The 13794-nt window shown below is 39.4% G+C and overlaps 1 protein-coding gene across 1 annotated transcript; it reads left to right on the top strand.

Moving 5' to 3' along the window:
* Positions 1-2195: 2195 nt before the first annotated feature.
* Positions 2196-8633, top strand: actr5 (actin related protein 5). The gene is made up of 9 exons (XM_034877563.1): positions 2196-2621; positions 2987-3225; positions 3408-3577; positions 4017-4234; positions 4531-4695; positions 5724-5828; positions 6032-6171; positions 6401-6533; positions 7795-8633. The coding sequence occupies exons 1-9, from the start codon at positions 2238-2240 to the stop codon at positions 8125-8127; spliced, it is 1887 nt and encodes a 628-aa protein (XP_034733454.1). The 5' UTR covers positions 2196-2237; the 3' UTR covers positions 8128-8633.
* The last annotated feature ends 5161 nt before the right edge of the window (positions 8634-13794 follow it).

Here is a 13794-nt window from a genome sequence, read left to right as displayed (position 1 = left end):
TATATATATATATATATATATATATATATATATATATATATATTACAAAAAGATTTTAGTTAATCCTTTATTTAACATTTTATTCTCTACTTTTTTCACTTTCAGAGGGAACCACCCAAAAATAAAGATAAATGAAAACAGACAATGAATATTTAAAAAGTAATATTAATAGGCATTGTCAAATCATTGTATTATTCATGAACACTAAACACTGACCCCATCTAACATGATATCCCCCCCCCTCCTTCCCCTCCCCGTTAGTGGGAAATGACAGTCTGTTCATTCCTCTACAAAATGGAGGCTGCTTGGCTTAGTTTCCCTACGCCTCATCATCACTGCCTGGAAGATGACAAGCACAACAAGCAGAGAGCTGCGAGCATTGTGCACAGACAGCGACACAATGTCACGTCTTGCCTACTGGAAGTGATGTCAGTTTGTGTGTGTGTCTGTGTGTCTGTCTGTGCATGTGTGTGCGTGTACTGGAGAGGAGGGAAACTAGATGGGGGTGTATTTGTATGAGTGTGTGACCGTATGTGGATGTTTGTGTAGGTGGGGATGTGTGGATATTAAAGATGTGTGTGTCTTTCCAGTGGGTATTTACCCATGTATGTGTGTGTATGTGTGTGTGTGTGTGTGTGTGTGTTTGAGAGGGTGAGCTGACCCAGATCTGCTTATTAGCATCAGAAGGAGTCACTTAGAGCTTTATGCCTGAGCAGTGAACTGTGCCTGTGCTTCAGTGACACACCATCAAGCTTCATACAGTAACACAAACACACACACCCACACACACACAGACACAAACACACACCTCCTTCCTTCCTCCCTCCATCCTTTGCTCCCAAATACTGTAGCTGTGCTATTTAGGAAATTAACACACTTCATCCACTGTTTAATTGCATATTCTTCTTGATATGTTAGGCTCAAGGTAAAACAACAAAGGCAATATTATAGAGAACGTAAATTACTAATAATAATTAAATAAATAAATTACAAGTCGCACCATTACATGAAATGAAAATACTGTGTCTTGCCTGGGCAACTTTGGGATTTTGATGGGTTAGGGTTAGGGCTTTTGTAAATATGCTGGATTTGTAGCATTGTAGGGGTTTACAGGAAATAACAATCAGCCTCCTTTTAATATAGTATTTCAGTTTGCTTTCAACATATGTACTGGCCAGAATGTATTACTTAACATTCCATTAAAGCAAGAACAAATGCAGTTTGTCATATATATATATATATATATATATATATATATATATATATATATATATATATATATATATATATATATATATATATATATATATATATATATAGGCCTATATATAAAAAAAATCAAAAAATTAAAATAATCCGCACAAGTTTATGCTGCCATTTTTATACAAAATACCTTAACTTTTTAATATCAAGTCATTTCAGATTTAGGTCTGCCTTTCATTTTCGATAAAAAAATGGATTGCTGCTAAAAAATTTTTTTTTAAATTTTTTAGAAAAAAATCCACACAGGTGAGCAGTATTTTTCCTGGGACATTTGTTTACAGCATGTTTACTTTGTGTACAGTTACTTTACATCCATTTGAGCATTGGGATTTACACTGGAGCAAGCAATTTATGATAATGAAAATCAGAGTGTGAGATCTCCAACGTGAGCAATGGTACTGACTGAACGGCCTGAATTGAAGCAGAATGTGATGTACAGTAGCTTACATGTGCAGGTGTCCCACATCTGAGGCTTCACTCGGTCAGCTGAGGATGGCAGACAGACAGAAATCTGGGATCACGGGGCCCGAGGGAAAATGTCTGTTCACGTGGGTTAAATGTAGCTTGAAAATGGACTCAAGCATTTCTAGAATATTTATTCAGTTCACCCCAAATTTGAGGTGATGAAAGATTATAGGAAAATTTGAGTGAGACTTCAAACACCTCTTTTGGTTTGCATACAGATTGAAAATATCTCTGCAGATATGGCAAATCTTTAATGGCTGCATCATTCCTTCAAATTGAAATGGAATTTTGGGTTTCCACTAAAATTTAAATCAAGTTATTTGTGTGAATATACTGTAGGCCCATATCTACATATGCATACATACATACATTCATGCACAAACACATATAGAGTGTAGGACCTCTGGTGGTAAAAAGGAGAAAGACATGTATTGGGAACATGTTAGGAACTATAAATCGGCGACATCGAGACTCCACTCGGCTGTATTTTGCAGTGACTCACTTTCAAAATGGCTTCCAAACAGGAATCGGTCTATCAAATATTCTCATTTCAGGACTGCAAATCCTCTCCTGACCCGATTTTTGAAATCCCAGCCCAGTGTCTGACCCCTAAACCGGTCCCTATAGTGATAGATAACGGCTCCTTTCAGACCCGGGCCGGCTGGGCGGCTCCGGCGGCGGAGTTTGACTCTCCGCTGCTGCTCTTCAGGTCGGTGGCGGCGCGAAGCAGAGGAGCCGCCCGCAGCGAGACGCAGATCGGTAACGATATCCCAAACCTGGAACCTCTGCGGTGGCTGCTGAAGAGCCAGTTCGACCGAAACGTGGCGGTCAACTTTGAGATCCAGGAGCTCATGTTCGACTATGTGTTTACTCACCTGGGCGTCAGCTCAGAGGTTAGTGGTAGTGGGCGGTGACTGGTGTGTACTGTATATGGATGGATGGATGGATGGAACTGACGGAACTGACGTGTTCACTGGTGCCAGCATTTATATCAGCCAGCAAATATGTTTCCAGTAGCCTAGTTCTCCTCTTCTCTAAGATCTCTAAGATATCGTAGACTATGTATAGGAGGAAAGAGCAGATCGTGAAGAGAACAATCTTTAAAATAAACAAAGAAACTCCAAGTGTTTTGTAGCAAATTCGGTGTGTTTTAATTACATTAACATTATTGCAGGGTGGTAATATTTATCCATTTCTAGACTAACTCATCCTGACAAGCAGATGATCAATCAGCATGACTTTTTCTATGCATTTGTAGGGCAGTGTGGCACACCCTGTTGTGCTGACAGAGGCGCCCTGCAACCCGCTGCACTGTCGCCAGATGATGTCAGAGTTGCTGTTTGAGTGCTACCGTGTACCGTACGTCTCCTATGGCGTGGACAGCTTGTACAGTTTCTACCACAATAACACTCGAAGGAAACTCCAGCCACCACACACCGGCATTGTTCTGTCTTCAGGATACCACTGTTCACACATTTTGCCGGTTATCAACGGCAGGTGAGGATTCACAGATAACACTTCTGTGTTGCCATATCAGTGCTTATTTAATATCATCTTACAGATGCTTTTTCTGTCTGTATTTCTTTCCTGATTGTTTTAGACTGTCTTTAGTAAAATCATACACCCATTTTGCTCACTTTGTTGTGTAGAGTCAAATTATGATATGGTTTGGATTCAAGGTTTGATGCGGTGAACTGTAAGCGTGTGAACGTGGCTGGGAGTCAGGCAGCATCTTATCTGCAGCGCCTCCTCCAGCTCAAATACCCAGGTCACCTCGCCGCCATCACACTCAGTCGAGTGGAGGAACTGCTGCATGAACACAGTTACACTGCTGTCGATTACCATGAAGGTACATTACATACATACACGCAACTCTGTTTTAAGTTTTTGAATCATTTAAGAAACCCAGAATTTATCTAAAGAAACATCAATAAACTCCACAAAGACATATATTTTCTCCTTGTGGCCGGTGTGGACGTACGTGGAACTAGATTAACGCCGCATCTCATTCCTCTGTCTTACCCCTACCCCTTACCCCTTCCCCCAGGTTTTGCGCATTCACGCAAAACTAAGGGCTGTCCCAATACTCATTTTGATCGAGGGGTAGCGGTGTATGGCCTTTGAAAACCATAGACAGTTAAAGAAAAAACCTAGGGAGGACGCAAGCTTACTTATAACCAAGGGCTAATATCATGGGTAATATTTAACATCGAGATGCATGCAATCCCTTTCTTCCTTTCTTTTTTTTTTTCTTACTTTCCATTCCGTCTTTGTTGTGTTCTCCACAGAGCTGGAGAAGTGGCGCAGCCCAGAATTTTATGAGCGGGAGGTTCACCGTATGCAGCTTCCCTTCTCGGGTAAAGTCCCGGGCGGTTGTGTGAGCGTGGAGGAGAGGCAGGAGAGACGAGCTCAGCAGCTTCGACGACTTCAGGAGATCAACGCTCGCCGCCGGGAGGAGAAGCTGCTGCAGGACCAGGAGAGGCTGGACAGACTTATGGCAGTGCAGGCAAGGGGCCTATTTTATCATTTACAGTTTATCCATGAGGTTGTTCAGATGGCATTTATATATGTATGTCTTGAGATGTAATATGCAGAAGGAAAGATGTGGTAAAAAAAAAAGACAAACCATTAAAAGGCTTAATTGTTCTGAGGAATTTTGTGTATTCATTACAACAATAACTAAAGAACATCCAAAATAAAACGCTTTCACTACATTTTTGATCCAATTTTTGATCTTTGGTTTGATTCTTAAACACATTTGGTCCGTGCTGCACAGTGGTCATAGAGTTTGGATGTATACAGGAGCTGCTGGAGGACGGCCTGTTGGATCAGTTTCATAAGAGCCTGGTGGAGCTCAACATGGACTCGGCCGAGGAGCTGCAGTCGTACATCAACAAGCTGCAGCTGGCTGTGGAGCAGGGCAAACAGAAACTGCTGCACAGCGACGGAGCAGAGGGAAAGCCTGAGGTGGGTATTACTCCACCAAGTCAGAGAAACAGAATAAGGGAAGCTGGATTTTGTTGTTGTCTTGCAAGTGTTTTGTCCACATTTTGAGGCTATTTGTGTAACAAAACATTTGAATGATTAAAACATTTTTTTATGGTTGGTATGGTATGGTATGGTTTTTATGGTATCATTTAGTCTCGCTTTGCCAGACCTTCCTTCACACGCTGCAGAGGAGGGTCCGGCTAGTCCACACAGCATTCTGGGATGGGAGAAAAACATGCTCAGGTTAAGAGGCATTTATCTAAACCAATCACAGTTGTCACAGGTGACGCTTCAGATTGGACCGATAGTATTGCTAGCTGTGTAGATTTACCCTTCACAGATCTGAGGAGCAGTTAACCATAGTCCTCATAAATCCACCGGAGTTTAAAATTCAGGCACAAAGATAGTAGAAGGAAAGGGACATCAGCAAAAAGACATGCATCCTGCAAAAGTTCCTGCGTCACCGGCGCAATCCCAGAAATGGAACATTGTGGATATAGTCTAGCTATCGCTTGTAAAAACTGATTTCTGTGTTTTTTGAGTAGTTTTCATTAGATTGAAAAAAAAATATATATATATATATATATATATATATATATATATATATACTGTATGTATATATATATATATATATATATATATATATATATATATATATATATATAAACAAAAAACTTTAACTCTTATTTGATTAATACATGCTAAAATATACTGTATATGAATAACACAGGTGTATATAGCAGTGTTATATAAGCAGTGTTTTTTCATGTATGTATTTGGCTATGAGATGCAAACATTAATAAGGAAGCAAAGTTCTCCGGAAAAGTAATGACATCAGCTGATCAACTGAGCTGAGTTCACATTCACAATGCACCAGTAATGAATTAGGTCTGCATGTCATCGCTGTGGATGTGCTGGATGGGCTCCATGGGATCCATGCTTGTTTGCCGCAGTTGGTTTGCTGCAGCTGAAGTGAAGCCTGAGGCTGTTCTGTTGCTCTCTGCCAGGTGTCTGAGCTGGAACAGCCGATGGACGAGGGAGATGGAGTGGCGCTGATGGATCCTGACTTCCCTGAGGACACGCTACCAGAAAAACCTGCTAATGTGGTTCAGGTAGTGTATTCCCAGACGGATATTTACACCCTCATTCATGTTGAGCAGGGAATAATCGGCCAGTTTACTGTGTGGCAGAATGTGTTAGAAAAACCTGTGTTAAGTTTGTGTGGCATAACAGTAAGGAAGCTAGTAAACTTTACTTATAAGCTGAGAAATTTGGTATCACATATTACCGTAATGTACTTTGATCCTGTCTCTAGCCCATGTTCAACGTGGCAGAGTACCACCAGCTGTTTATAGGGACGGAGCGTCTGAGGTGTCCAGAGATTCTGTTCCAGCCCTCGCCAACCGGGGAAGACCAGATGGGACTTATGGAGACTCTGCAGTACGTCCTGGCCAGGTAATGATACATGTACAGTATATGCATTTACAGTATATGCATTTACAGTATGTTGCATATAAACACAGTGAAATCATGCAAACACTCACAAGTTCTCTCCTTGCCCGTTTGATTTTATAACACAAATGCTTAAAACTTCTTAATCACAATTCTTCTCATATTATCTTAAATTGTGTTTACATTAGAAAATGACCAACGTCAAACTGAGGAATCAGTATCTCACATACAGGTACACACCAGAGCAGCAGGAGGCGCTGGTGAGCAACGTAGTTCTGACTGGAGGGAACATGCAGTACCCCGGGATGAAGGAGAGAGTGGAGAGAGAACTGCTGGCTATGAGGCCCTTCCAGTCACACTTTAAGGTACTAGGACCATTTTTTAAACCCTTTTATCATCTCACACTCCTAAACTCCTAAACAATGCTGTTCAGAATCCCATTCCCACACATTTTTCAGATGTTGACCAATAAAGACAGAGCTTGTCTTTATTAACTATGTATGTATGTATGTATGTATGTATATATATGTATGTATGTATGTATGTATGTATGTGTATATATAATTAGGGCTGTCAAAATTAACAAGTTAAGATAAATTCATTTAAATGCCAATGATTTGCTTGCAGCGGAGACAAGACAAAATTCAATTTCAATTTTATTTTATTTATAGTATCAATTACAAGAGTTATCTCAAGACACTTTACAGATAGAGTAGGTCTAGAACACCCTCTATAATTTAAAAGGACCCAACAATTCTAGTAGAGCCCGACTGATATATTGGCGGGCTAATATTCAGTTCCTGAACTTGGAATTTAAAAAAAACAAAACAAATTTTCTTCATATTCATTCGTCAAATCATTTATAATGACAAATAAATAATTCTCTCAACTATGATACAAGTGTCGGTGATGTTATGACAAACATTATCATTGTACTATTTTAGTGAGAACTCATAAATAACTACAAATAACTAATGCTAGGGAAATCTGTTTATGTTTTGTTACGCGTTTCCGGATTTTTAAAAAATATACATTATATATCGGAATATTGGATTTTTAAATAACACAAATAATTGTATCGGTGTCAGCCTTAAAAATCCTTTAATGGTCGGGTTCTAGATTCTAGTAATTCCCACAAGAACAGGCATTTAGTGTGACAGTGGTGAGGAAAAACTCGATGGTAGGAAGAAGCCTCAGACAGTACAAGGCTCATGCAGGCGGCGTCTGACGGGGATGGTTGGCGATGGAATGACTAGTGGCAATAATAGTCCCAATAAAAGATAATGGAACAGTGACTCGAAATGTCTTATGGGTCTTATAACACATCCATGAACGGGAGTGGATGGCTAGCAGAAACAATGCTCCTTGAGCAGAAATGGATAAATAAAAGGGTCTTTTAAAGGGCAAGCTGGGTTTCAAAGCCATTCCAGATGGTTCTGATTACTGTTTGTTTGCACAGAACACTAATTATCCATTTATTTACCTAAATTAGTTATACCCTGGTCTCTGCAGGGTGTCCATTTAAGTAAGAAAAATATAGGGAAATCAGTTACCCAAGGTTTACTGCCCAAATACTCTAGATGCACTCTTGAAAATACATTTGAACTCTGACTGACTCATTCTCAGGTGACAATGGCGTCTCGGCCGGCCCTGGATGCCTGGTACGGGGCGAGAGACTGGGCCTTGGAACATCCCCTCAGTGGAGAGGGAGGAGCGGCAGAGGGATGGATCAGCAGACAGGAGTACGAGGAGAAAGGAGGCGAGTACCTGAGCGAGCACTGTGCCTCTAATGTCTTCATTCCCATGAAAATCGCCAAACCACTTCCGGCTCGCCCCACCGAGTCTTCTGTTACCACACTGACATCGACCGGCGCTTCTGCTGCCGTCACCACGGTTACGTCTGCCCTGGCTCACTCCTCTTCCACTGCTGCTACTGATGTTTCTATGGTTACCTCCTAAACTGATCTCTGTTTTGAGCCTCTGATGTTAAATGAATTATAGCAGATGTGATGCAGTCAGTCAAAGGTAAAGAAGACCTTGCTCTTTAATCCTGAGGGATTGAAAACAAAACTTTATATTTATTTTTGAGGATTCAGATAGGTGGTCCTGCCCAAAACATGATTTTAAATGCAAATAACATATCTCAATGTGGTCTGCTATTAAGCATTTCTCTTTGGAAATCTAAAGAAATACACCACCAAATGGCATCATAAGCTCATATATAAGGTACATTAGCAGAAGTTGTTAAGACATGGATGTTCTTTTATGTACCAAAAACTAACTAAGGCACCATTCAGAAATGTTGAATGGAAATTTACTTCAGTCTTTTACAAGTTTACTCAGTCTTGTAAAACCGGTGAGTTTTTTAACTTGCTGACTGTTTTGAACATACAATTTTCTTTATTTTCATAATGCTTTATGAGACCGTTCATATTAAAGGGTCCTCAAAGGAATGATCTGAAAAGCTCTAGTAGGAATATGATGTTACTATATAAATATAATATGGTTGTTTGTATGTTTTTAAAAAAAATAGATATTTTCACTCATAGAAACAGCAGTTTTTTTATTGAATTGCATTTTGAGAAAGAAGTCTGGCAGCTGTCTTAGGCCATTGCTGTTCAAGGGCAGGGTTTGGATCAATTACACACACACACACACACACACGCACACACACACACACACACACACACTCACACACACACACACTTTCTAACCTACCACTAGTTGTATCTATCCATGCAGATAGTTTTGGTTTTATGCCCATAGTTTTATCTGTCCAAATATTTGCCACGACAACAAATTCAACTGCAACATGTTGGTTTTCTAGATCACAGCTGCAGCTAACTATTATTTTCAACACAAATTCATCTGTTTGATTTCAGATTAATCGGTTAGTTCTTTAGGATGTAAGATTTAATTCCCATAGCATTTTCCCAGAGCTTCTGGAAATGCTTGTTTTCTATGACCAACAGTTTAAATCCTAAACATTTACACAATATAATATAGACATGAAACAAATCCTAACATTTGAGAAGCTGTGACTTGAGAAACTTTTGCTTTATAAATGACTGAAGTTATAAATCCATTAACAAAATTTTTAATTTAATGATTAAATTGATCATTTAATTTTAGTTCAGACATATGTCTCCAAACCTATTGTTTTGGGTGAACTGACCTTTTATATGCAGCATACGTAAATATGTTTGCAAAATACATTTTACACCACTAGATGGCACAGAGAAACACAAAATCTAGTCAACCTGTTTTCAGCCTTGAGTGCAACTGAGCAAATCCACGATACCAGATCTATTCCCATAATTTTAACGATGACTATGATTACTCAATTACAGATATGTCGTGTAGATTTTCTTTAAGCAAAGAGTTTCAAACTTACTCTGAGAAGCTGGTTCATGCGAGTACAACAACAAAGTCTGCTCTCAGCTTTATAAAGAGACACATTCTAAATTGTGGTTTTCATTTTACAACTGATATTGTGGCTTTTTGTGAGTGCCAGTTGAACAAAATGTACTTTATGTCAAGCCTACTAATCTAAAAACCCACACTTTAATCAGCCTATTGTTTGCAAGAACATGTGACAGCAGAGACCTTTGATTCTAGGTACTGTACTGATCTAAAGGCTCTGACTCTCAATCAAGAACTGTCAGATGTCTTGCAGGTGTTTGTGTTCTACTGTTATTTTCCTTGTTGGTCCACATTATTAACCCAGCAGACCTCTAATAGCATTATATGGTGTTAAACTGTGCCACAGCTCGAAGATGAAACCGTCCACCAGCTTGTTCTGTTTCTGCTCAAGCAGCAGTAATGAACACACACACACACACACACACACAGCAGAAGCAGCAGCCACCCAGAGCGAGGCTAATCAGAGCCAGCACAGGCCTGCGACTGCCAGTTGATTGGCTCAAATGTAACAAGAGGGATTAAAATGGGGGAAAAACATTTTATGTAATGTAAAAGCCAGTAAACCGGATTTATTTCAATGGGTACACTAAATTCCAGGAAGGCTTTCCGAATGATATTTTCACAAAAAAACTTCAACTTCATCGGCAGGTGCTACTCAAAGAAGGTGGATAATGTGGTTCCCACTTTTTCATGTCCATACGTTGTGTTCATCTAACGGGGATACCATTGTGTGGATTTTGGTTTGTTTTACACCATGAACAAGCAGGGGAATAATCTCATAAAGTTTACTGATCTGAGGTTTTGATAAAGACCCATTTTAATTTACAATAGTGTGTGGCTGTGATCTGTGTTGACAGTGGCCTGGTTCTTCTGAGCCTTTCAGGAGATGTTGTAGCTCAAAAACATGATGTGTGGTCATATTGCCCACTTTTATCCTTTGTTATACCAGCTTTCACCTCCTCTGTGTCATTATTAGGTGGGGTTTCTAAACAAGTTCTCTACATAAGCTCAAGGGATTCTGCAGGTAATGCTGGCTAGTTTCCAATTAGAAGGATTAATCTGTGAGCTCTGTGCTGCAGGTCAGCAGGAGTCACATGCAGGGCTCAGCTCATGTTACACAGTCCTGGATCAGAGGGGAGGAGAAAATAAGGACCCAGAGTTAGTGAGTCCTTAGAACCGGTGCACAATGAGGTTGATTTTACTGGTTGGACAATCCTATTTTTCCTTTTCCCTGTGTAAAACTTGAGCCTGTCACAGATTCTAAATAATTCTGGAGGCAACAAAATGATTCACTTATGTTGTTCCCTCTACATGGTTTAGCCTGTTGGCAGGATGTCATGTTGGCACAGTTACATAAGGTGAAGACAGGTTGAACATCCAATAAAACCATCATTGAAGACAACCCTGCTATTTATCTCCAGGCTTCTTCCTATTTCTCTTCACTCTGCACAGGGACAAAACGTTTGCAGACTATCTAACATAGATGGCTTGTTTCCGTGGTGGGAAGCCTTGGAGAGATCACATCCTTGTTTATAACTTTTTGGTCGGGGCAGCTGCACATTGGGGAGTTGAAAATGGGCTATAGCGTGAACCGACTACGCATTTGGGTAATTTGTTACTTATGTTTATTTATTTTTTCAAATGTAGCTTTAATTAAGCAATAGAAGTTTTTTTTTTTAATTTACTGAAGTAAAAGTTGCACATATCACACCATAGAATACTCCATTACAAGTAAAAGTCCTGCATTAGAAAGTTTGACATGTGTCAATCTTGACTCCGGTGCTCAGAGCTTCAATATAATAAACTGAATGACCCCGACAGACCTGGCATCTCCTGCCTGGACAATTTGTGACAAGACGCTGTCTCTGTATCATCAATCATTAGACCTTGGTACTGTTTCATGTAGCCTACTGTTTACAGGCTTTGCTGTCAAAGGGATTTTCCACTCAAATCATTTGAGTTTCAAGTGGCCATTAAAGGTTTGTAGTGTCTCTCACAAAAAAGAGATTTAAACTGTGGAAAAAAGTACACAAATGTGTGATTTTATGTCTCTGGTGCTTCCACATGCATACAAACTTGGCTAGCATGCTAGTTTGTCCTCAATGGCATAACACTACTACAACACACACTACTTTACCATAATCTATAAAAGAATTACGTCCATGTCTCTGTTCTGCAGGTATTCCACCAGTGTGCCCTCGTTTACAAGAAGTCTCCCAGCTAATCCTGCCTTGAACTAACCAAAGTTGGAGAAAGTTATCTAGCTGACATGTTGCCTAGCTACGGCGCATGTGCAACTCCAAACAAAGACAGTCAGAAAGTGAGATGTCTCACTCTGTCGCTAAAACAGAGACCTAAACACACAGGGTGAAAACAGGATCGGCAGCAATATGGTGTTTTTTGAAAATGAAACCATGTAAACCTATTCTGGTACAACCTCAAAATACAATTATGAATCGGAAAATAAGCATAATAGGAGCGCTTTAAAATGTTTCTTAACACTGTAAAAATTTAACGGAATCTTTTTTAAGTGACTTGAATCCCAATATAATCCTTTCTGAACCATACAGTTGGTGTTTCATGATGAAAAAGTAGATTTTGGACAAAGTCTTTAAAGCAGCTGTGACAGACTGGTTGAAGGCACTCAGAATATTGTTATTATTCGTCAAATGAATAGTCCGACCGGTCTAACTATGGGCTTGTCTCACACTGGGATTTCTTTGAGACCTCATCCAGGGCCGAAGTCATTATAAGGGAACACCTCCTAGCTTCAGTTTTGCAAATGATTGTTGCTTTAATGGGAAAGTTGAAGCTTTTCATATTATTTCATGCAAATCTCATAGCTGGGTTCATTTATAAAAAAAGCTCAAGTCACTCGGGAAACAGAGGCACTTAAAAGCTATATTATGAAGATGAATTTTGTCCTTTACAGACGTGTGGTGTCTGGAAGGTAATGACACATCTGTATAGTTTTAAGTGAAGCGCTCGTGTCAAATTGAATTTGATTTGTTTTAACTCCCAATTAAACTGGAGTGCAATGAATCTGAAACATGATCTATTAAACAGAGTGGGAAGTTTCATTTTGATGACAGAAAAGCATTGCTGCACTGTCCTTTGTTTTTTGGAAGTTTTTGTTTGTTTATTTAATCACTTTGGGGGTTGAGAGAGATTATGCAACAGGATGAAAAAATTTCACATATCCTGTTGTCTTAATAACTCAATATGAACTAATAATTAAACAAGTGTTAATGTAAAGGTCTTTGTCTTGCTCTTTGGGCATCACCATGTTGTGTTTATGTCCTTATTTTCTGGGGTTAGCTGAACAATTGTATAGAGCTAATCTTTTTCGAAAAGGACTATTTCCTTTTAATTTACCTAAGATATTAAACAATAGCTGCGTACGACTTATTTTGCAATTAATGGTCAACAAGCTGAATTTCTATATTTCTAAACTCTCAATGGCTACATGTATCAAGGTCATTCAGTGCGAGATTGACCTCTTGAAAAGTCCCTAAACGGTACAAACGGGGAGATTGAAGTACATACTTATTTTTTAGAGAGTCCCTGACTTTAGATGCCAAGATAACCGGCCAGGACAGTCATTAACTGGAAGACAAAAGGACAGTTTCTCTGAATGTTTTTGAATGCACGAACGCATCACGAAACAAGTCTGTGTAAATGTTTCTTATGTAATTAATTAGTGTTAGCACTATTAATTCTTACCAATAGTTAACTGAACATTTGTGTAACTTTACATTGAGACATAATAGATTATGCTCACATAAAAAGGACTTCAATTGCAGTTACTTTTGCAGCTGCGTCCTTCCTGTGTGTGGATCTTCTCTTTCTCCTTGGTGTCGCAGCTTTTAGCTGATTTGTGTATTTTGGGATGCGTAGGCCACTGTATACATCTGATATTATTTGAGCAACTGAAGAAGTCCCACGGAATATAGATATTCCCCAGCGACATTAAAGGAACACAGTGTTTGTATGCTTTTCCATTTACTCAAGTCAGCTCCCAAAGGGTCAAAAGTCTTTAAACTGCAGTAAAGGAAATGAGGGAGAAAAAGGCTCTGAGCTCCCTGCAGGACCTTACACAACTTCTTCTGATTGAACACCATGATATGAGCATCAAATATCTTTGGCCTGGATATTTAATGAATATTTACATGGAGGAAAAGCCGTGTTGTATGAATATAAACT

The sequence above is a fragment of the Etheostoma cragini genome, chromosome 7 (genome assembly GCF_013103735.1).
Source record: "Etheostoma cragini isolate CJK2018 chromosome 7, CSU_Ecrag_1.0, whole genome shotgun sequence".
NCBI lineage: Eukaryota > Metazoa > Chordata > Actinopteri > Perciformes > Percidae > Etheostoma > Etheostoma cragini.
Note: the sequence above shows the minus strand (reverse complement) of the source record. Positions and strands in the feature narration are given on the sequence as shown.